Here is a 22,947-nt window from a genome sequence, read left to right as displayed (position 1 = left end):
TGGTGGTCCAGTGGTTAGAAAACTAGGCTGGGACTCATTAGCCCCCATGGCAATTCCCTGCTCTGCCACAGACTTCCTATGTGAACGTTGGCAACTCACGTAGCCTCTCTTTGCCTCATCTGTAAAATGGGAATAACAGCACAGTGCTGCCTCCTACTGGTATTATGAGATGTTCTGCACCGATGGTAGTGGGGGCTGTATAAGTCCCTATGTTAGACTACATAAATCTCAGGCCCTGTCACAGAGAAATAAAAAGACCATACAGTAGAGAGAAAGGAAATACCTTTTAATGGTATAAAGAAGTAATGTCGGAACTCTGCCCAAAATGACAGCCAGACGAAACAATACTCACCTGCGACCTATGGGACCAGAATGTTTATTATCCCTCTCTTTGTCCTGATTGCTGGTTCTCTTTTCTTTCGCAGTGACTTCCCCTTGGTAAATCCTGTCTCCGATGATCCTGTAGGGTTAAGAGACATCAGCCTTACAGATCCACAGTCATGGAGACAAATCCGGATGTGGAGCTCGTCCTAACACAGTGACAATGCTTGGGCATGTTTCTGTGCTGGGCATAGGCTAAAGGGCCAAGTGCTCTGTGGGTTGTGCCTCAGAGAATCCCAGCCAGCAGCTGCTAGCCCAGGGCAGAGGGACTCCAGTTGTCAAAGGCAGCAACAGCAGATATAAGCAACACAGTGTCTACATGGACACTGCATTGACCCAGCTACGTCGATCTAAGCACTATGCCTCTTGGGGAGGTGGAGTTATTAGGTCTGCTTAGCGGGTGAGTTAAATCAGTGGGAGGACGTTGTAGTGTACACGCTTACACAGTTAGATCAGTGTAAGCTGCCTCATGTCAACCTAACTCTGTTGTGCAGACCAGGCCTTACTGTTTCCTCTTCACATCTATGATTTTTCTGTGAAATAAAACTTTTTGTTTATTTTTATCCCCAGCAGGTCTCTGCTGTGCAAACTCGTGGAGTATGTCTGCCACAGCGTAGTGACAACTGGGGGCAGACTTCACTCCTTTGGCGGTGATGAACCAGAGAGGAAAAGTCCAAGTATCTGGTAGTTAAGCCCTCAGGGAGATGGATTTGGGGGGGACTCAAGACCAGAAGGGGTAACGGAAATCACCCTGCAAGGAGTAACTAGGGTGGTGCAAACCAGGGTCAAGACCTTTACACTTGTAGGCTGTAGCAGCATAACACAATGGCACCCAAAGTTACAAAGGAGGCAGTGATAGAACCCCTTTGTCGTCTGGGTAGTCCGCAAACGTCAGTTACCATTCCCTTTTCTGCAGCTCAGCATGTAATTCCAAGTGAATAAAGGACAACAGTAGGGAAAGCAGGGGACAAAGCTATTTACAAGGGACACCTACCTCCAGCATTTTATTTATGGCAACAAATCCTTCTTTGTATCAGTGTGTATCAATCTCTGTGTTGCTATTGCTTGCAAAAAGACTTCCATCTCACAGGACTTGTCTACACTACCACTGAAGTCGACATACTTACATCTACTTACTGTGGTGTCTTCACTGCGGTAAGTCAACAGCTGACGCTCTCCCATTGACTCCACTTGCGCTCCTCGTTCTAATGGAGTACTGGAGTCGATGGAAGAGTGCTCAGCGGTTGATTTATCGCATCTATACTAGATGCGGTAAATCAACCCCCACTGTATTGATCACTGCCCTCCAATCTAATATGACTAAGGTCAGAATGGACCATCGTGATCATCTGGTCTGACCTCCTGCACATTGCAGATCATAGAACCTCACCCAACCACTCCTGTAATAGACCTCTACCTCTGGCTGAGCTACTGAAGTCCTCAGATCATGATTTAAAGGCTTCAAATTACAGATTGAATTAAATGATTCTGTCAGGGTTCCCACCCACTCTGAACTCTGGGGTACAGATGTGGGGACCCTCATGAAAGACCCCCTAAGCTTATATTCCACCAACTTAGATTAAAAACTTTCCCAAGGCATAAATTCCTTGTCCTTGGACGTATTGCTGCCACCACTAAGTGATTGAGACAAAGATTCAGGAAAAGGAACACTTGGAATTCCTGTTTCCCCAAAATTTCCCCCCAAGTCCCTACACCCCCTTTCCTAGGGAGGTTTGAGAATAATCTACCAACCAAATAGGTAAACAAAGTGAACACAGACCAGACCCTTGGGTTTTTAGGACACTAACAAACAATCAGGTTCTTAAAAACAGAACTTTATTATAAAGAAAAAAGTAAAAGAAGCACCTCTGTAAAACCAGGATAGAAGGTAATTTTACAGGGTAATAAGATTTAAAACAGAGGATTCCCCTCTAGGCAAAACTTTAAAGTTACAAAAAACAGGAATAAACCTCCCTCTTAGCACAGGGAAAATTCACAAGCTAAAACAAAAATAATCTAATGCATTTCCTTGCTATTACTTACAATTTGTAATCTTAGATGCTTATTTCAGGTAGGGGTTTAGGAGATGTGTTTTTCCTGCCTTGGTCTCTCTCTGTCCCGGAGAGAACAACAAATAGAGCACAAACAAAAACTTCTCCCCACAGATATGAAAGGATCTTCTTCCCCTATTGGTCCTTTTGGTCAGGTGCCAACCAGGTTATTTGAGCTTCTTAACCTCTTACAGGTAAAGGAGGAATTTTATGCTACCTTTAGCTGTATGTTTATGACAGTTTCTTACTAGGAATGGGTCTTAGAACATTTGATACCAGTGAAGAAATATTCCTTAGAATACCCCATGGGTGGTAACCCCGCTGTAGACAAGCAGTATGGAGCCCACCTGGAAGTACCTGAAGCCTCTCTCTAACACAGGCAGCCTCCAAAGAGCTCCACTAGGCAAAGGTCATTCTGTGACTTCCTGCCTGCTCCCCCTCTTCAAGGCCCTTTAAGAACTCACATTTCAAAGGTGATTCAAACAATCCCCACAAGGGGTCCCATGTAGTTACTTCTCTGATACAAAACAGGTGCTCTAGGCTCCAAGCAGTTCAGTGTCTTGATCAACCCAAAGTAACTTAAAACTCAAATTTACACAGTCTTCATCCCAGTTGGCCTTTACAGCCACTGCCCTAGTTAGACAGGGTCCGGCCCAGGCTCCCCTGCCTGGACAGCTTTCTCCCACTCTCTCCTGCTTCTTCAGCTTTCTTTTTTCCCTGCTGACTCAGGGCACTGCAGGAGCCTTCTTGCACCCGGCAGTTCCTACAAACCTCAGAACACTTTCCTGGGCTTCTCCCTTTACTGCAACTTCCTGTTCTTTTTTTTTAATCCTGGGAGCACCTCACAGGTGTGGTTCATCCTGTCTCTAGGGCTGGTTTAGCCCCAAGTTCTTCAGCCATGGGGAAAACCACCCTGTTAAATTCTCCAAGAAAGCCTGTTCTCCTGAGATTTCCATTCACTCTGGCAGGCTCCAGAGATGAGGTTCTAATCTGGGGATGCTTGTCAGAACCAGACCTACCAGCAGGCTTTCAGCATGAAGGAATCAAATACATTCGTGGGGCCCTGATCTTCCAGGGGATCGGCATCCCTCCAGTGCTGTTGGACTCATGGCCCAGCCTGCGCCCAGCAGGGCCAGAGAAGGGAGACAAGTCACCACACACCTCTCATCCCACAGTGAGACAAGAAGGGACGGAAACCTGTGGAGAAGCAAAAGCGCCACATACATGGTGAAGTTGGAGATAAAGGCTGCAGCTGGGATCTGCATCTCAAAGGTGCCTTCCTTGGCCTCAGACCCACTGTTCACCATGGTGCAGGAAACGGTGGTGAAGGCATAGCGGGAAATGATTGTGGATTTCACTGTGAACTCAGCCATCCTTGGCCTGGTCTCCTGTAGGAATTGAACAGTTACCCATTAGTATCATCGATGTTAAAAGCCAAACAACCCACCCTTGTGGCATTTCTTTGCAGCACACAAGGATTTAATATGAGATGCGAACAAACAGCCTCATAAAAGCTTGTAAGATGAAGAGTGTTAGAGCCCCTTTGTGAACCCTAGGCAGGGTGGGGATTTTCCTCAAGGCTTCAGATCAGTGGGGAAAGGTTGCACAAAGGACAAAGTACCTCCCTATGCACTGTCAAGGGCACAGTCCACATTCATTCTGCCCAGTGCCAGTGCGAGACCTCTACACAGAGCGAGCTGAGACATATGCTATGAAAAGTACTTGTGAAATCTGGGTACATCCTAGATCAGGGGTTCTCAACATGGGGGTCATGAATGGGTTTAAAAGGGTTATAACCACCTTCTCTTTCTTTAGGGCCAGATAGGAGGAGATTCCCAAAACTTTGTCCAGCCATGACATGGGGTCATGGTCTGGGAAAGATTTGAGAACCACGGTCCTAGACAAATCTCCTTGTTAGCTTGTGGAAATTTTATGTAAGGTCTCCTCAGTAGCCATTACACTATGCTGCCAAATTCTCACTGGAGCTAAATAAGGATGCATGCAACCAAGTCTTAAAATGTACAGGGCCAGATCCTCAGCGGGTGTGAACCAGCATAGCTCAACTGAACTCAATGGAGTTAGGCTGATTTACTCCAGCTAACGATCAGTTCTATAGCTCTCAAATGATAGCTGGAACAGCCTTAATAGAAAACATGTACACGGCTGAGTCTCATCTAGGAAAATATCTTTTTTAGAACACTCTGGACCCCATCCAGCTTGGATGAAGTAGGGATTAGAGCAATTGAGAGCTGATTGCCAAATTATGCATCTTGGGAATGTACTTTTATGCGCAAGTCCTGGGACGAAGTGCTTCTCAGGGCTCATACGCACTTGGACAGCAGTATCCCCGTAAATCCAAGAAGTTTTGAATTTGGAAGACCTAAGCTTAATGTAACTACTCTAAATAACCAACAAGAAAAATTTCTGCGGCATGTTGGCTTGATCAGTAAACAGCTGATCCTCCAGTGTAGGAAGTCTGCCAAAGAGATAACGCTATCACACAAATATACTCACAGATGCACCTGAGTGGGCTAGCAAATGTAGGTCCCATTTCTGCCATTCTTCCAATGAGTAATCCCTTTTTGTGATAACGGTCTCATTGAAATGAAAAGGCATCTTCTCAGAGTAAAAGGCTAGTCCACATGAGAAGGGGGGCCGTGCAGGCATCAGAAGTAGGCACTCCATTTTTGGCTGACTTAGGAATACTCCAGATGTGATCATTATAAAGGAAGGGGGCATCTGCAAAAATCCAGGTATGGCAAAGTTCTGCCTTATGCTGTATCCGTGTAACCCCTTGCTTAGCAGGGGCTCAGGGCATCTGCATTAAGAGTTGCACTGGTGTAAATGCATGGAAGTAGTTACAGCAATGTGAATTTCCCTAATGTAGAATCTCATTCCCCTAAAGTGCCAGGCGAGGGGAATTCTGACCTGGAGCTTTGGTTCAGGCCTATTTCTAAATTCAACTCTCTGTGGGTCCTTTCGTTCAGTGTTCTGCAGGGGCAGCAGGTGTAAGAGGCCAGGGGAGGCTTAGTCTCCCCTGGAATGCCGCCACCAAAATGGCATCCAGGCTGTAGCCCAGCATACACTGTGCCCTGAGGCCCTGCTCCCATGCTTCCTCCGTGACCCTGCCCTCACTCTGCCATGCTTTGCTGCTTCTCCTGTAGACCCCCGCTGCCCACCTCTCGTGCTTCTCCCCCATGACGCCCCCCCACCCGGCTCTCAGGCTTGTCCACGGCTTCCCACATGACACCCCCCCCGCCTTCTGCTCACACCTCTTCGCCCCCTGAGAGGTAGAGAGATGTGAGCAGCAGGGGTCCCTAGATGGAGGGGGCAGAGATGCATGGGTAGCTGGCAGGGGGCTCCTCGGGGAAGGGAGCAGAGAGGCATGAGCAGCAAGCGGGGGGCCCCTCTAGGGAGGGGGCCGAGCAGGAGCTGGGTCAGGGGCAGAGTGGGGCTGGAGTGTGGTGGGGCCTGCAGGAGAGGAGGCCAAATGGGGTCGGAGCAGGGGGTGGGCCTCAGGGCAGAGCAGCGGGTGGGACCACAACACTTAGGCCCAGCCTCCTCAAATGCAGGAGTCACGCGCTGCCCATGATGTTCTGTATATTTAACTGGCTATTACTGGGGTTGCAAGTGACTCCAGTAAAGAATCGGATGGCCAATCAGAAGCGGAAGTAAAGAAGAGAGGGGGGGGCTGTTATAATTTAGAGCCACACAAGGTCCAGCATCTTCTCTAGTTTCAAACCTCCTGGCTTCACGCCGCCGTCCTGACTTTCACTTTGAAGGGCAGCTTCAAAACCTTCCCCAAACGCAGCAGCAAAACGGAGTCAAAACCACTGAGTTTCACTTGGATTCATTTGAAGCCTCAAATGCCTTTGAATTCTGTTCAGGGCAGGGGGGCTACCACTTATAACTTGGAACAGCCGCAGGACTCAGGTCGACCGCAATGGGAAACCTTCATTCAAGGTTTTCTCCCTTCTGATGGTAGAGGTCCCTGCTATAGGGATGCCAACCCTCCAGGATTGTCCTGGCATTTCCAGGAATTAAAGATTAATCTTTAATTCAAGATTATGTCAAGGCATGAACCATCCAGGAATACGTGCAACCAAAATTGGCAACCCCTGTCCTGCTGAACAGACGGACAGGGAGACAGACACACACACCCAGTTCTCGTCCTCCAGGTGGAGAGGAGAAACTGCTGACTCATCCCCCCAGACCTGCAAGCAGCATGTTACTCTTTGTGCAAACAGTAGTGGAGAGTTGCTGAGGTGGTTTCAAAACAGGTGGCTAGGCTCTGGGCTGGCGTTTAGCCCAAGTTCCTGTCTGAAAATCTTATGCATTCCCTAGAGTTCTTGCACAACTTCTTACTGCATGAAGTTCTGACCTACAGCTGTGTCCGTGTGCACTCTCTCTTTTGTTTTCTCCACTCTTTGTTATTAAAGCCCCTTAGGAAGATGAGAAGAGACATTAAGAAAACGATTCCTTTTTAAAAACAAACGCAGGGGCACTCAGAGGTAGCAGATGAGAGTGCTGCTATTTCACAGGGCAAGGCGCTGTTTTTTCAAGGCATTTCACTATAGTGAGAGAATAGATTTTTCATGCCAAACAGGGAATTTATTCCTGCTTACCCCACATGCTGGGAAGTATGAAAAAAGCAGTAAATATACACCTGCGTTTTCACTGGCGGCGGTTGCTTTGATCAAAACAACTTGACCTGGTGTCTAATTCTTGTTAAAAGTAAGAACCAAGACTGGGTCATGTTAGGATAGAGATATTCAGGCCTGTCTGCAAAGGCCTATACTTTAAGAATTTACATGTATTCTTATCACTTTGCTAGTTATAGAGGTATAAAAGAAAGAATCAAAATCCCTGTCTGCCGGTGTAGGGGCCTTCTCTTACTGTGACAGTCTGAGGCCCTGTTCCTAGGCTAAGCAGCAGAGGCAGCCATAAGCTGGGAAGCGAATGATCACATCCTCACATTCCAAACTAGTCGCATTGAAATAAGGCAGTTTGGGGCTGTTAGGAAGGTGATCCCATCTATCACCTCCAGAGAAAGGGAAGAGCCTAGAAGATGTAAAAGGAAACTTGGTTTGATAGCGTCCTGTCTGGCAAGAACTCATTTATCAATAGCTGGGATGTGAAATCCTCATTTCTGTATTGTTCTACCACTGTGGTCTCCACTTCCCTACTGTTTGTCTGTACAATCTCTGCGTGGTTCTGTGATTCTTTTTGTTTGCTGTATAATTAATTTTGTTGGGCGTAAACCAATTAAGGTGGTGGGATAAAATTGATTAAATAATCATGTTACAATGTGTTAGTATTGGTTAGTTAGATTTCAGTAAAATGAGTGATTAAGGTGTAGCTAAGCAGAACTGAAGTTTTACTATATAGTCTGCAGATATCAGAGAGGTAGCCATGTTAGTCTGGATCTGTAAAAAGCAACAGAGAGTCCTGTGGCAGCTTATAGACTAACAGACGTATTGGAGCATAAGCTTTCGTGGGTGAATACATGCATCTGACGAAGTGGGTATTCACCCACGGAAGCTTATGCTCCATTACATCTGTTAGTCTATAAGGTGCCACAGGATTCTTTGTTGCTTTATATAGTCTGCAGTCAATCAGGAAGTAAGGAAGAAATGGGAACAGGGAATGGGGATGGGGGAATTGGAATCAGGTTTCGCTAAGGGGGGGGTTGGGAACAGGGACACAGGCCAGGCTCTGTGGCATCAGAGCTGGGAAGGGGGCCACTGAGGATGGAAACCGGAATCATTGCTTGCTGGAAGTTCACCCCAATAAACATTGAATTGTTTGCACCTTCAGACTTCAGGTATTGTTGCTCTCTGTTCATGCGAGCAGGACCAGGGAAGTGAGACAGTGAAGGAAAAAGCCCTCTAAGAGGTCATTCCAGGGATACAGACCTATGCACCTCTAGGCTGCTGTTTCAAATCTGGCTGAGGATCATAGTGATTAACAGCTATTACCATCTGATGGCTAGTCGGTGGCCTACAGTATGTGAGAGGTTACTCCTGGGCTCAATGGCCACATCATCACCACATTTACCAATGATTGACCACCTTGCTGGCTGTCACAGTAGAGAGGCTGGATCCCAGATGAACTCAGACTAAGCAATGTTCTACAGATACTGGTTGCAGAAGATTAATGGGGCCATGTTGGGACATGCTTCCGTTACCACTACTCATGCAGTACCTGCGGTGTGGATAAATGACAGGAATTCACCCTCTAGAGCTCTCAGCCTGGGATAGGCCACCACTAAGTTTATTCACGCCCACATGCTTGCATCCAAATACATACACGCTGAGTGCTTGCTTTTATGCAATGAAATAAATAGGCAGCCGGATACATACCAGCCTCTGCAGAAATCGGCTTTGTCTTGGGACTCTGCGCACCACCTGCAAAGGGTTAAGTAAATATTGTAACTCGTGCCTTGCTCCTTTCAAGTTCATGAAAGGAAGATTTGTCGGTTGTTTAAAAAGAATGCAGTGGAGTCAATCCAGACATTGGTTAGTGCAATTGTTTCCACACAGGCAAGGTTAAGCGACCCTTTTATTAAGATTAAACTTAAAAAAAAAAATTGGAACAGACCCACAGATCAAAGCTGTAGAATGGAAATTGGTTTTCCCAGGCAGGTCTCACCCAGTGCTTTTCAAAGCAGCATGTTACATGTGGGGAGTGCAGGAGTGGAGGGATTGTGTACTAACATGCAAGGACCATGGCTAATTATGTGCTGCTTATTGTACCCAGATCACAGCTGGGGAAACTGAGGCATGGAGCAGTTATTTGACTAGGCTACAGCCACATAGAGTGTCAAGTTCTCAGCTGGCATAGCACCAACAGTTTGAATGGAGCTATGTTGCTTTATTTCACCTGAAACCCACAATATGGCTAAGTTTTATCAACATTAACACCAGTCACTGAGAAGCTACCGTTGCCTAGTAAGCGATGGAGCGAGGCTTTTTAAAACCAGCCATCAGGCTGATTGTGAAACAAGGTGCCAGCCACTGCTCCAGCACAATCACGTCCATTGTATCAGTCTCCACCAGCTGCAACAGCTTCACTGGCTTGGCTGTATGCTGCGTAAGTCCCAAATTAGAATCTACAAGGGGGAAAAATCCATAAAAATCCATCCTTCACTAACAAAGTGGCAGTCCCTTGCCACTGGTTTAAGGATAGCAGTGACGATGTTGTGTCTCAATGTCTTCAAAGCAGGTCCCCAAATCACTTAGTACCAGGATAGCCTTAATGCAAAGAAATCACTCTGTTTATCAAAACGCTGATGAAACTCCAGACAGAAAAGGCATGCAATGACACTTTTTACCCTTGTTATTTGACACTAACATAACAGATTTTCTTGCCAAAGAGAAAAAATTTACGTCTGTTTACATCGTGTTGGAAAGCTAAAAAGAGCACTGGGGAGAAGTGAAACAGTCTCCAGTGTTAGAACTTTTACTCTTTTCTCACCCACTGCTTTGATCAACATCTTGCTAAATGGTAATATAGGGGAAGTGGGGCACTCAGGAGACTTAAGTCAAGAAGAAAGTTTTGGAAGGGATATAAACCCCCATGCTTCAGGGCATAAGAGAACATCTATCAGATGCGGGTCAGGAAGAAAGTTTCCATGTATGCAGATAACTTCCTATTGCAGGTTTTCTAGCCCTTACCTTTGAGATATCTGGTACTAATTACATTAAAAAACAGGATATTGGACTAGATCAGTGTTTCTCAAACTGTGGTCACCACTTGTGTAGGGAAAGCCCCTGGCGGGCCGGGCCGGTTTGTTTACCTGCCCCGTCTGCAGGTCCAGCCGATTGTGGCTCCCAATGGCCACAGTTCCCTGCTCCAGGCCAATGGGAGCTACTGGAAGCTGCTGGGGGGGACTTACTGGCTGCCACTTCCAGCAGCCCCCATTGGCCTGCAGCAGTGAACAGCAGCCAGTTGGAGCCACGATCGGCCGAACCTGAGGACAGGGGAAGGTAAAAAAACCGGCCCGGCCCAACTGGGGCTTTCCCTACACAAGCGGCGACCCCAGTCTGAGAAACACTGGACTAGATGGACCATTGTTCTCGTACAGCGTAGCAATCCTTATGTTCCTATCGATAGATAAAATCTTCCATCTCTGAAGAGCTGGTTCAAATCCAACACATCCTAGTAGTGACCCAAAGCCGCTATCATCTAATAACCTTTGAGTTGCACACATGGAATGAGTCTGGTGGTATTATTCCAGCACCTAGTGGACAGTTGTCCCATACCAGAAAAACCACCACTGATGCAACAGATATTAACTGATAGCCTTGCTGGCAATCTTAGTAGAAGGGCCAAGGACTGAATGGGCTGGGGACACTAAACTATCAAGAAATAGCCCCTCCAGGTCAGGGCTGAGTGACATCAGCAGGAGAAGCACACATTGCTGCTAGGCAGACTGAACCTATCCTGTAGCTAAAGAGAAGAATTCAGTCTCAGCCAAAACTCCCGTGATTTCATGGAAGTGTCGAAATGTTGTTTTGGGGTGAAATTCTGCGCAGGGCAGCAGGCTAATAACACACAGCCAATCGTGGGCAGTGAGCGAAGCTTCCTCTTGGGGAGGCTCGCCCTCTGCCCCACCTCTTCCAGCTGAGACCACACCCCACTCTCTGCTCTCAGGTCCCTGCAAGGTGGAGGGTATGGGGCTGAGTGCTCAGTCCCTCTTCACCATGGCCCTAGCTGGGGCAGGGAGAGCCCAGTTGGGCCCACGGATGGGGGCTGAGAGATCAGCCCCAGCCAGGGTCCAGCTCTCAGCCCCGGTGGGATCATGGCACCACCCCATGGCCACTATCCCACCTATGGCCCCACCCCCATTCTGCCCATTCCCCCGCGGCCCCAACCCCATTCCACCCATGGCCCTGCCCCTGTTCTGCCCCCACTCCGCCTCTTCCCTCCAAGGCCCCACCCCCACTCGCTCCTTTCTGGGGCTGTGGCAGGGGAGAGATTTTTCTGGGGGCCTCAAATTGGCCAGGCCCCTGGGCACAGGCCCCGTTGGCCTGTATAGTAATCTTCCACTGTCTCCTCCACCCCCAACACAGCGGCACAACGTTTGGGGAGGCCTAGCCTCCTCCAGCCTCCATTACATGCCACCTATGCAGCCAATATGTCCCGTCTCAAATCAGAAGAATCAAAGTCATGCAGTGCTTGGGTGACTTCCTCCCTATTAATCTGCTGTGAAAGTAAATCAGAGCTACCCAGAATAGCACAGAGAAAACATAACCAGAAAAAGCAGCTGAATAGTTAGAAGCCAGCCTGCCTCTTTGATCTACTTCCTCCTTTCTTAGAGTATCCTGTGTTTATGTCATGGTCACGCCCGCTATTTCTTTCACTTCCTCTTCATTTATTGGGGAACAAGAGGTAGTTTTGAATCAGACAAAAACCTTTCTCGTGACACAAATCAATCCCAGGACATCGAAAATGTCAGATTTGTCCTACCGGCTCAGACCAGCTGCTCCTTTAAGCAGAGGTCGCTTCACAGAAGGAGGGTCACAGAGAATGTTGTGCTAGAAATGAGGGCTGGGATATCTTCCAGCCCCCGACCCTCCTGCGGTAATTAGTTTACTCCCTGAAACATGAGATTTGATTAAGTGGCATCACTCCAAATGGTCACAAAAGTCTATTTCTCCCTAGAAATAGCCCTGAGGCTGGGAAATGATTAACTTTACCCACCCGGACTATGTCCCTATCTGCCTCACTTCAGAGACATGGGAGTTTTTAAAATTCATCTTCCGAGCTGCATCATCTGTGGATAAAATCCACATTACTTAGGAAGGCCGTGAACCTGCCAAGATCCATGCATGTGCTTAACTACCCCAAGGAGAGTGACCCCCATGGGCCACTCATGAGTGCACAGTTCAGCACGTGTTTTAAGATTTTGCCAGATTAGGGCTTTAGGGATTAATTTCTGCGGGTGCTGCAGGAGGGCATAGGGAAGGAGAGTGGACCTAGGGGAACATCTACCCCCAGCCCCTTAAACTGGCTCCAAAATTCTGTAACTCCCTAGCAGGGAATGCACCTTTCCCCTACTCCGTGTTTTCAGTGGTTTGCATCATCGTTCACTAAATAGAAACATGGTGCAATATTCAGCCTGACCCACCACTCTGAGTCTTCTCATCTCTCCTTTGGGGCATTTCACAAACAAATCGCAGTTGCTAATGGGACTTTTCAGAGGTAAGTTTCTCTATGCCTCCACGGTACTTTTCTGGCCCCCATTACTGTAGTACCTCACAGCCTTTAATGTATTGCTCCTCACTACGCCCCTGTGAGGTAGGGAAGTGCTATTATCCCATTTTATAGGGGCTAAGTGACTTGCCCAGGGCCACAAGGGAAGTCTGTAGAGGAACAAGGGATTAAAGCCAGGGAACTTAACCCTGGACCATCTTTTCTCCCATTTGCAACTGTCCCTCACAAGTCAGGAAAAAAAATCCCCCACAAAAAGAAAAGTAACTATAGGCCACCCCATAACCCAGCGGTATAATCCTCTCTGGCTCACATATCGCCTCTTTCATCACAAAGGATCATGAAGCACTTTACCAGCTGAATACTAAGGGTGCAGGGGGATCCCTTCATCTAGCTTGGGTCAGAAAAGCAGCTATCTGAGGCAAGCAGCAACGCTGCGCAAGAGTTTTCGGGGGGGAGAGGCTGCATCCAACTTTTAAACTGTCAGAATTACTCAACTTGGAATTTGGCCAGGACATTGGGGTTAACTCCCTTATTCTTGCAAACTGTGCCATTGGATCATTAATTAACACAGCCAGCCAGAACCTCTGCTTTATCTCCCTCATCCAGGGGCGGATGGTACACCCGCAGCACAGTGCCCTCTACCACCATGTCCATTACTGTCTCAGGGTCAGTGACTGAATCACTAATCGCCCCTTCCCACAGCACCTACTTCTCTGGTAAATTCTCCAAGCCAGTAACTAACCTTACCCAGTGCTCTCTATCTGGGAGATCTGACAGTGGGGTGTGCTAGGTCCAATCTATGTGTGTGACATGCTCCAGTCTCTCAAGGAATACGCCTGCGGCTTTAGGAGACAAGCGTTTGAGGTAATGAGAGGTGGCAAAGGCGACTTGCATTGGGGATTTAAGGCAATTGGGAGCAAAGACACAAACACCCCCCCTGTAGTTTTATGTGTAACCACATCACCTCTAACGTACAAGGAAGGGGAAACTGCATAAATATTTGTTGCTATTGGTGTCTTACTGTTTTACACAGTGCCATATACACATGTGGCACTAATATAAACAACCGTTAATTTGGGGATGGGAACATTAATGAACAAAGCTGGGTTAATCTACCACACTATTATTTGCCTGTGGAATTCCATGATGCTCATGAGTGTAAACAAGAGAACCAAGTCCCAGCCCCACAGTTCTTATAGTCCATGTTTAGATCAATAACAAAGCAGACAAGACAAATTAGAGACAGTACGGCAGGAAGGTTGGAAAACACCCAGGGAATTCCGAGGGAAACAGAATTTCAACACAGAAATCACATACGTTTCTTTGTTTGTTATAGCAAATGGGAGAGAAATTAAGAAAATCTTTCTTATAAATATAGTCAGTATCTGCCTCGTAACCTGGGTCTTCTGGCAAAAGTGCTAGGAGCTACTCTCCCCTGATTGCCCTGGTGGACATAGATTCAAAGGACTCCCAGGTGGATTAATTTAAATTAAACCTCCAGGCAACTCATTTGGCATAACCCAGACACACACACTGGATGTTACAAAATAATCATTACTTTGAAACTTACATAGTCAGGGAAGTTAGAATTCACCATCAACTTCTCTTCCAGATACCTAGCTAGGAGCTCCGAGTCCTGCTGCCCAGAGGTGAGAGAGAATCCCCAGCAGAGCCACAGCAGAAAAATCATGGTTAAAGGGGCAGCCAGGGGATCCCCCCTGACCCCAGGTGGAAGAAAAGCCCTCTCAGTGTTGGGGCTGCTTCTTGCAGCAGGCTGGGATGGAGAGTCTGCAGGAGAAGCTGACAGGAGTCTCTCTCCCCCGCTTCCCCTCCTCCTCCCCATCTCTGGACCAGCCCCTTTTCCAGGCTCGCGGCCAGGGCTGGGAATTCCTTGCTATCGCTTTACCAAAGAGTAAAGGAAGCTCCTGAAGCCCTAGGTCTGACTCCATAGGCCATGCACTGGTGATTTCCGCAACCCCCAACCCAGGTCATGCCCTGGTAGCTCCAGGCTCTTCTCCAACACGCCACCCAGGAGATGCCCTGAGCTGCACCTCACCCTACTCCAGTTACTCCAGTCCCCCGGCCCAGGGCACATGATAGGTACTTAGGAGACCCTGTTCTCCCATCACTTCCCAGGGCTGCTGGACACCTGCCACTGGGTGCTGGTCTGCCTGCCTCAGAACACACACCAAGCCCCTGAAACCACCTCATTCGCTGTCAGCACCTGCGCTGAGCAGTTTGAAGCTCCTCTCCCCCAGCCCCGGGCAATGACAAGAGCCCCGCTGTCCCCTGCCAGCTATTCTGAATCCTCCCCAGTGACAAGATCCCTGCTCCACCTCCAATCTTCCAACCTGCAGGCTCTTCTCCTGGGCCAGTGGCAAAGAGCTCCTCCCCGTCCCATTCTATCCCAAATCTTATCATGTCGCTTTAAAACCCCAGCTGATCTCAGCCTCAGCAGAGACCGAGTGCTGTGAGTGGACACACCTCTCAGCTGTCTGAAACATTCCCTGCATGCTCAGTGGTGCCAGCTGGCTAGGATAGGGCATTACTCCCTTCAACCAGATTTTAAGACCTTCAGCCCCAGAGTTTATTTAGCCCAGGAGTTATCACCTTGGGGGAAGATTTATTTATATTACAGTAGCACTTACAGATCCCAGAAGCGATCTGGCGTCCTGCTGCACTGAACTCTGAACACGTATATACACATAGTAAGAGACAGCTCATGCCCCAAAGATCTTACAACCGAAATAGACAAGCAGTGGGAGAAAGGAAGCATTACTGTCCCAGTTTTATACATGGGGAACTGAGGCAGAGAGATTAAGCGGCTTGCCCAAGGTCACACAGGAAGCTCATGGCAGCGGTGGGAATTAAACCCAGCTATTCAGAGGCCCACTGCAGGGCTTTAATAACAAGACCATCCTTCCTCCTAAGGGACTGCCCTCGAGTGTTTTCAGTCAGCACATAACTGCAGTGTAACAGCGCCCCGTTTCATCCACAAGATGAGAGAGATTGAATGACGTGTGCTACGTATAGGATTTTCTGTGCATCCAGAACTACCGTGGACGTCTGGGGAACTGCCATCACTCAACACCTCCCAAAAATCAGATCACAACCACTTTAGTGACCTACGAAAACTCTCCCGGGCCTGAGCAGAATGCATAGACATTTGTATGGCAGCCTGTGACTAGTCAGTGCATCTTCAGGAAAAACCTACGAAGTCTGGTTTTGTGCCTACCTTTCTATCTGTGTACATACATGGCCCTTGTCACTGAGCATCTCACAGGCATTACAGGTTGTAAACCTCCCAACATCCCTGTCATAACATATTCCCAGATTTGGACCTTAGCGTCCAAAATATGGGTGTTAGCATGAAAACCTCCAAGCTTAGTTACCAGCTTGGACCTGGTAAAGCTGCCACCACCCAAAAAATTAAGAGTGTTTTGGGGCACTCTGGTCCCCCCAAAAACCTTCCCTAGGGACCTCAAGACCCAAATTCCTTGAGTCTCACAACAAAGGGGAATAAACCATTTCCCTTCCCCCTCCTCCTTCCAGGTGTTCCCTCCCTGGGTTCCTGGAGAGATACACAGAAGCAAGCTCTGTGAATCTAAACAGAGGGATTCCACCCTCCCTATTTCCAGTCCTGGAAATAGGTACCGAGAGAGAGAGCCAAGCTCCTCCCCACCCCCCTCCTTCACCCAGAGGGAATGCAAAGTCAGGCTAGTAAATCTAACACACACAGATTTCCCCCTGACTTCTTCCTCCCACCAATTCCCTGGTGAGCTACAGACTCAATTCCCTGGAGTTCCCCACTAAAGAAAAGCAGCAAAGAATCCTGTGGCACCTTATAGACTAACAGACGTTTTGGAGCATGAGCTTTCGTGGGTGAATACCCACTTCCTCAGATGCATGTAATGGAAATATCCAGGGGCAGGTATATATATGTGTGCTAGCAAGCAAGCTAGAGATAACGAGGTCAGTTCAATCAGGGAGGATGAGGCCCTGTTCTAGCAGTTGAGGTGTGAAAACCAAGAGAGGAGAAACTGGTTCTGTAATTGGCAAGCCATTCACAGTCTTTGTTCAATCCTGAGCTGATGGTGTCAAATTTGCAGATGAACTGAAGCTCAGCAGTTTCTCTTTGAAGTCTGCTCCTGAAGTTTTTTTGCTGCAGGATGGCCACCTTAAGGTCTGCTATAGTGTGGCCAGGGAGGTTGAAGTGCTCTCCTACAGGTTTTTGTATATTGCCATTCCTAATGTCTGATTTGTGTCCATTTATCCTTTTCCGTAGAGACTGTCCAGTTTGGCCGATGTACATAGCAGAGGGGCATTGCTGGCATATGATGGCGTATATTACATTGGTGGATGTGCAGGTGAATGAACCAGTGATGGTGTGGCTGATCTGGTTAGGTCCTGTGATGATGTCGCTGGTGTAGATATGTGGGCAGAGTTGGCATCGAGGTTTGTTGCATGGATTGGTTCCTGAGCTAGAGTTATTATGGTGTGGTGTGCAGTTACTGGTGAGAATATGTTTCAGGTTGGCAGGTTGTCTGTGGGCAAGGATTGGCCTGCCACCCAAGGCCTGTGAAAGTGTGGGATCATTGTCCAGGATGGGTTGTAGATCCTTGATGATGCGTTGGAGGGGTTTTAGCTGGGGGCTGTATGTGATGGCCAGTGGAGTCCTGTTGGTTTCTCTCTTGGGTTTGTCTTGCAGTAGGAGGCTTCTGGGTACACGTCTGGCTCTGTTGATCTGTTTCCTTCTTTCCTCATGCGGGTATTGTAGTTTTGAGAATGCTTGGTGGAGATTTTGTAGGTGTTGGTCTCTGTCTGAGGGGTTAGAGCAGATGCGGTTGTACCTCAGTGCTTGGCTGTAGACAATGGATCGTGTGATGTGCCCAGGATGGAAGCTGGAGGCATGAAGGTAGGCATAGCGGTCGGTGGGTTTTCGATATAGGGTGGTGTTAATGTGACCATCACTTATTTGCACCGTGGTGTCAAGAAAGTGGACCTCCCGTGTAGATTGGTCCAGGCTGAGGTTGATGGTGGGGTGGAAGCTGTTGAAATCATGGTGGAATTTTTCCAGAGTCTCCTTCCCATGGGTCCAGATGATGAAGATGTCATCAATGTAGCGTAGATAGAGAAGGGGTGTGAGTGGACGAGAGCTGAGGAAGCGTTGTTCCAGGTCGGCCATGAAGATATTGGCATATTGTGGGGCCATGCGGGTGCCCATAGCAGTGCCACTGATCTGGAGATATATATTGTCATCAAATTTGAAATAGTTGTGTGTAAGTATAAAGGCACAGAGCTCAGCAGCCAGTTGTGCTGTGGCATCATCAGGGATGGTGTTCTTGACAGCTTGTATTCCATCTGCGTGTGGGATGTTTGTGTAGAGAGCCTCTACATCCATGGTGGCTAGGATGGTGTTTTCTGGGAGGTCACCAATGCATTGTAGTTTCCTCAGGAAATCAGTGGTGTCGCGGAGATAGCTGGGAGTGCTGGTGGCATAGGGTCTGAGTAGAGAGTCCATATATCCAGACAGTCCTTCAGTGAGAGTGCCAATGCCCGAGATGATGGGGCGTCCAGGATTTCCGGGTTTGTGGATCTTGGGTAGTAGATAGAATAACCCTGGTCGGGGCTCTAGGGGTATGTTGATTTCTTCTGGTGTTAGTGTAGGGAGTGTCCTGAGTAGATGCTGTAGTTTCTTAGTGTATTCCTCAGTGGGATCTGAGGGAAGTGGCCTGTAGAATTTGGTATTGGAGAGTTGTCTGGCTGCCTCCTTTTGATAGTCAGACCTGTTCATGATGACAACAGCACCTCCTTTATCAGCCTCTTTGATGATAATGTCAGGGTGGTTTCTGAGGCTGTGGATGGCATTGCGTTCTGCACGGCTTAGGTTGTGAGGCAAGCGATGTTGTTGTTCCACGATTTCTGCCTGTGCACGCCGGCGGAAGCATTCAATGTATAGGTCCAGGCTGTCATTTCGACCCTCAGGAGGAGTCCATGTGGAGTTCTTTTTCTTGTGCTGTTGGTGGGAGGGCACCCGTGTATCAGTGCACTGTTCAGTGTTGTCCTGGAAGTATTCTTTGAGTCGGAGACGGCGAAAGTAGGCTTCCAGATCACCACAGAACTGTATCATGTTGGTGGGGGTGGCAAGGCAGAAAGAGAGTCCCCGAGATAGGACAGACTTTTCTTCTGGGCTGAGTGTGTAGTTGGATAGATTGACGATATTGCTGGGTGGGTTAGGGGTTGGATAGATTGACGATATTGCTGGGTGGGTTAGGGGTACCACTGTTGTGGCCCCATGTGGCCACAACACAATCCATGCAACAAACCTCGATGCCAACTCTGCCCACATATCAATCCATGCAACAATCCATGCAACAAACCTCGATGCCAACTCTGCCCACATATCTACACCAGCGACATCATCACAGGACCTAACCAGATCAGCCACACCATCACTGGTTCATTCACCTGCACATCCACCAATGTAATATACGCCATCATATGCCAGCAATGCCCCTCTGCTATGTACATCGGCCAAACTGGACAGTCTCTACGGAAAAGGATAAATGGACACAAATCAGACATTAGGAATGGCAATATACAAAAACCTGTAGGAGAGCACTTCAACCTCCCTGGCCACACTATAGCAGACCTTAAGGTGGCCATCCTGCAGCAAAAAAACTTCAGGAGCAGACTTCAAAGAGAAACTGCTGAGCTTCAGTTCATCTGCAAATTTGACACCATCAGCTCAGGATTGAACAAAGACTGTGAATGGCTTGCCAATTACAGAACCAGTTTCTCCTCTCTTGGTTTTCACACCTCAACTGCTAGAACAGGGCCTCATCCTCCCTGATTGAACTGACCTCGTTATCTCTAGCTTGCTTGCTAGCACACATATATATACCTGCCCCTGGATATTTCCATTACATGCATCTGAGGAAGTGGGTATTCACCCACGAAAGCTCATGCTCCAAAACGTCTGTTAGTCTATAAGGTGCCACAGGATTCTTTGCTGCTTTGACAGATCCAGACTAACACGGCTACCCTCTGATACTTGACACCATGCAAGACACTGCATTTAGCCGTATGGAATGGAAATCCATCAACCTCATGAAGAAACTTGCACAAATACAGACAGACATCATCTTCCTTTCCAAATGCAAACGGATGGACATCATACCAAATGGACTAAAGGTAAAAAATCCACTGCTATCTACATACTACACGGACCACAGTGAGAGATTATGTCATACTCTATCTAAAAAACTGAGGAACCACCTGATCAGCATCCTATACAGCAAACAGGAAAACATCAAAAAAGAGCTCTCCAACCTGGAGACTCTCATTAATAACCAAACTTCTATACAAACGGACTTCACTAGAATAAGACAGGAGATCTACATTACTCACTTCACCTCTCTTCAAAGGAAAAAGGACTGTAAGCTGTCTAAACTCCTACCTGCCACATGGGGCCACAACAGTGGTACCCCTAACCCACCCAGCAATATCGTCAATCTATCCAACTACACACTCAGCCCAGAAGAAAAGTCTGTCCTATCTCAGGGACTCTCTTTCTGCCCTGCCACCCCCACCAACATGATACAGTTCTGTGGTGATCTGGAAGCCTACTTTCGCCGTCTCCGACTCAAAGAATACTTCCAGGACAACACTGAACAGTGCACTGATACACGGGTGCCCTCCCACCAACAGCACAAGAAAAAGAACTCCACATGGACTCCTCCTGAGGGTCGAAATGACAGCCTGGACCTATACATTGAATGCTTCCGCTGGCGTGCACAGGCAGAAATCGTGGAACAACAACATCGCTTGCCTCACAACCTAAGCCGTGCAGAACGCAATGCCATCCACAGCCTCAGAAACCACCCTGACATTATCATCAAAGAGGCTGATAAAGGAGGTGCTGTTGTCATCATGAACAGGTCTGACTATCAAAAGGAGGCAGCCAGACAACTCTCCAATACCAAATTCTACAGGCCACTTCCCTCAGATCCCACTGAGGAATACACTAAGAAACTACAGCATCTACTCAGGACACTCCCTACACTAACACCAGAAGAAATCAACATACCCCTAGAGCCCCGACCAGGGTTATTCTATCTACTACCCAAGATCCACAAACCCGGAAATCCTGGACGCCCCATCATCTCGGGCATTGGCACTCTCACTGAAGGACTGTCTGGATATATGGACTCTCTACTCAGACCCTATGCCACCAGCACTCCCAGCTATCTCCGCGACACCACTGATTTCCTGAGGAAACTACAATGCATTGGTGACCTCCCAGAAAACACCATCCTAGCCACCATGGATGTAGAGGCTCTCTACACAAACATCCCACACGCAGATGGAATACAAGCTGTCAAGAACACCATCCCTGATGATGCCACAGCACAACTGGCTGCTGAGCTCTGTGCCTTTATACTTACACACAACTATTTCAAATTTGATGACAATATATATCTCCAGATCAGTGGCACTGCTATGGGCACCCGCATGGCCCCACAATATGCCAATATCTTCATGGCCGACCTGGAACAACGCTTCCTCAGCTCTCGTCCACTCACACCCCTTCTCTATCTACGCTACATTGATGACATCTTCATCATCTGGACCCATGGGAAGGAGACTCTGGAAAAATTCCACCATGATTTCAACAGCTTCCACCCCACCATCAACCTCAGCCTGGACCAATCTACACGGGAGGTCCACTTTCTTGACACCACGGTGCAAATAAGTGATGGTCACATTAACACCACCCTATATCGAAAACCCACCGACCGCTATGCCTACCTTCATGCCTCCAGCTTCCATCCTGGGCACATCACACGATCCATTGTCTACAGCCAAGCACTGAGGTACAACCGCATCTGCTCTAACCCCTCAGACAGAGACCAACACCTACAAAATCTCCACCAAGCATTCTCAAAACTACAATACCCGCATGAGGAAAGAAGGAAACAGATCAACAGAGCCAGACGTGTACCCAGAAGCCTCCTACTGCAAGACAAACCCAAGAGAGAAACCAACAGGACTCCACTGGCCATCACATACAGCCCCCAGCTAAAACCCCTCCAACGCATCATCAAGGATCTACAACCCATCCTGGACAATGATCCCACACTTTCACAGGCCTTGGGTGGCAGGCCAATCCTTGCCCACAGACAACCTGCCAACCTGAAACATATTCTCACCAGTAACTGCACACCACACCATAATAACTCTAGCTCAGGAACCAATCCATGCAACAAACCTCGATGCCAACTCTGCCCACATATCTACACCAGCGACATCATCACAGGACCTAACCAGATCAGCCACACCATCACTGGTTCATTCACCTGCACATCCACCAATGTAATATACGCCATCATATGCCAGCAATGCCCCTCTGCTATGTACATCGGCCAAACTGGACAGTCTCTACGGAAAAGGATAAATGGACACAAATCAGACATTAGGAATGGCAATATACAAAAACCTGTAGGAGAGCACTTCAACCTCCCTGGCCACACTATAGCAGACCTTAAGGTGGCCATCCTGCAGCAAAAAAACTTCAGGAGCAGACTTCAAAGAGAAACTGCTGAGCTTCAGTTCATCTGCAAATTTGACACCATCAGCTCAGGATTGAACAAAGACTGTGAATGGCTTGCCAATTACAGAACCAGTTTCTCCTCTCTTGGTTTTCACACCTCAACTGCTAGAACAGGGCCTCATCCTCCCTGATTGAACTGACCTCGTTATCTCTAGCTTGCTTGCTAGCACACATATATATACCTGCCCCTGGATATTTCCATTACATGCATCTGAGGAAGTGGGTATTCACCCACGAAAGCTCATGCTCCAAAACGTCTGTTAGTCTATAAGGTGCCACAGGATTCTTTGCTGCTTTGACAGATCCAGACTAACACGGCTACCCTCTGATACTTGCCACTAAAGAAAAACTCCAACAGGTCTTAAAAAGAAAGCTTTATGTAAAAAGAAAGAAAAAACCCATAAAAATGGTCTCTCTGAATTAAGGTGACAAATACAGGGTCAATTGCTTAAAAGAAATATGAATAAACAGCCTTATCCACAAAGAATACAATTTAACACATTCCAGCAACTACACACATGTAAATACAAAAAAACAAACCTATGGTCTTCCTATCTTTGTACTTACAACTTGGAAACAGAAGATTAGAAAAGCAGGAGGCAGAAAAATCCTCTCATAGCCGAGAGAGTACAGGCAGAAGACAAGAACAAAGGACTCACACACAAACTTCCCTCCACCTAGATT

At 47.7% G+C, this 22,947-nt stretch overlaps 1 protein-coding gene across 1 annotated transcript in view; it reads right to left on the bottom strand.

The window, feature by feature from the left end:
- ITIH5 (inter-alpha-trypsin inhibitor heavy chain 5) overlaps positions 1 to 14,444 on the bottom strand; it is a 73,929-nt gene extending 59,485 nt beyond the window's left edge. Inside the window, exons 1-4 of the mRNA XM_030572380.1 lie at positions 14,221 to 14,444; positions 8,795 to 8,839; positions 3,657 to 3,820; positions 353 to 460 (exon numbers count right to left, since the gene is read on the bottom strand). Coding sequence (XP_030428240.1) covers positions 353 to 460; positions 3,657 to 3,820; positions 8,795 to 8,839; positions 14,221 to 14,340 — 437 coding nt within the window. The 5' untranslated portion in view covers positions 14,341 to 14,444. The remainder of the gene's footprint in view (positions 1 to 352; positions 461 to 3,656; positions 3,821 to 8,794; positions 8,840 to 14,220) is intronic.
- Positions 14,445 to 22,947: the final 8,503 nt, after the last annotated feature.

This window comes from Gopherus evgoodei, chromosome 1 (assembly GCF_007399415.2).
Source record: "Gopherus evgoodei ecotype Sinaloan lineage chromosome 1, rGopEvg1_v1.p, whole genome shotgun sequence".
Lineage (NCBI taxonomy): Eukaryota > Metazoa > Chordata > Testudines > Testudinidae > Gopherus > Gopherus evgoodei.
This window is presented reverse-complemented; position numbering and strand designations above follow the sequence as displayed.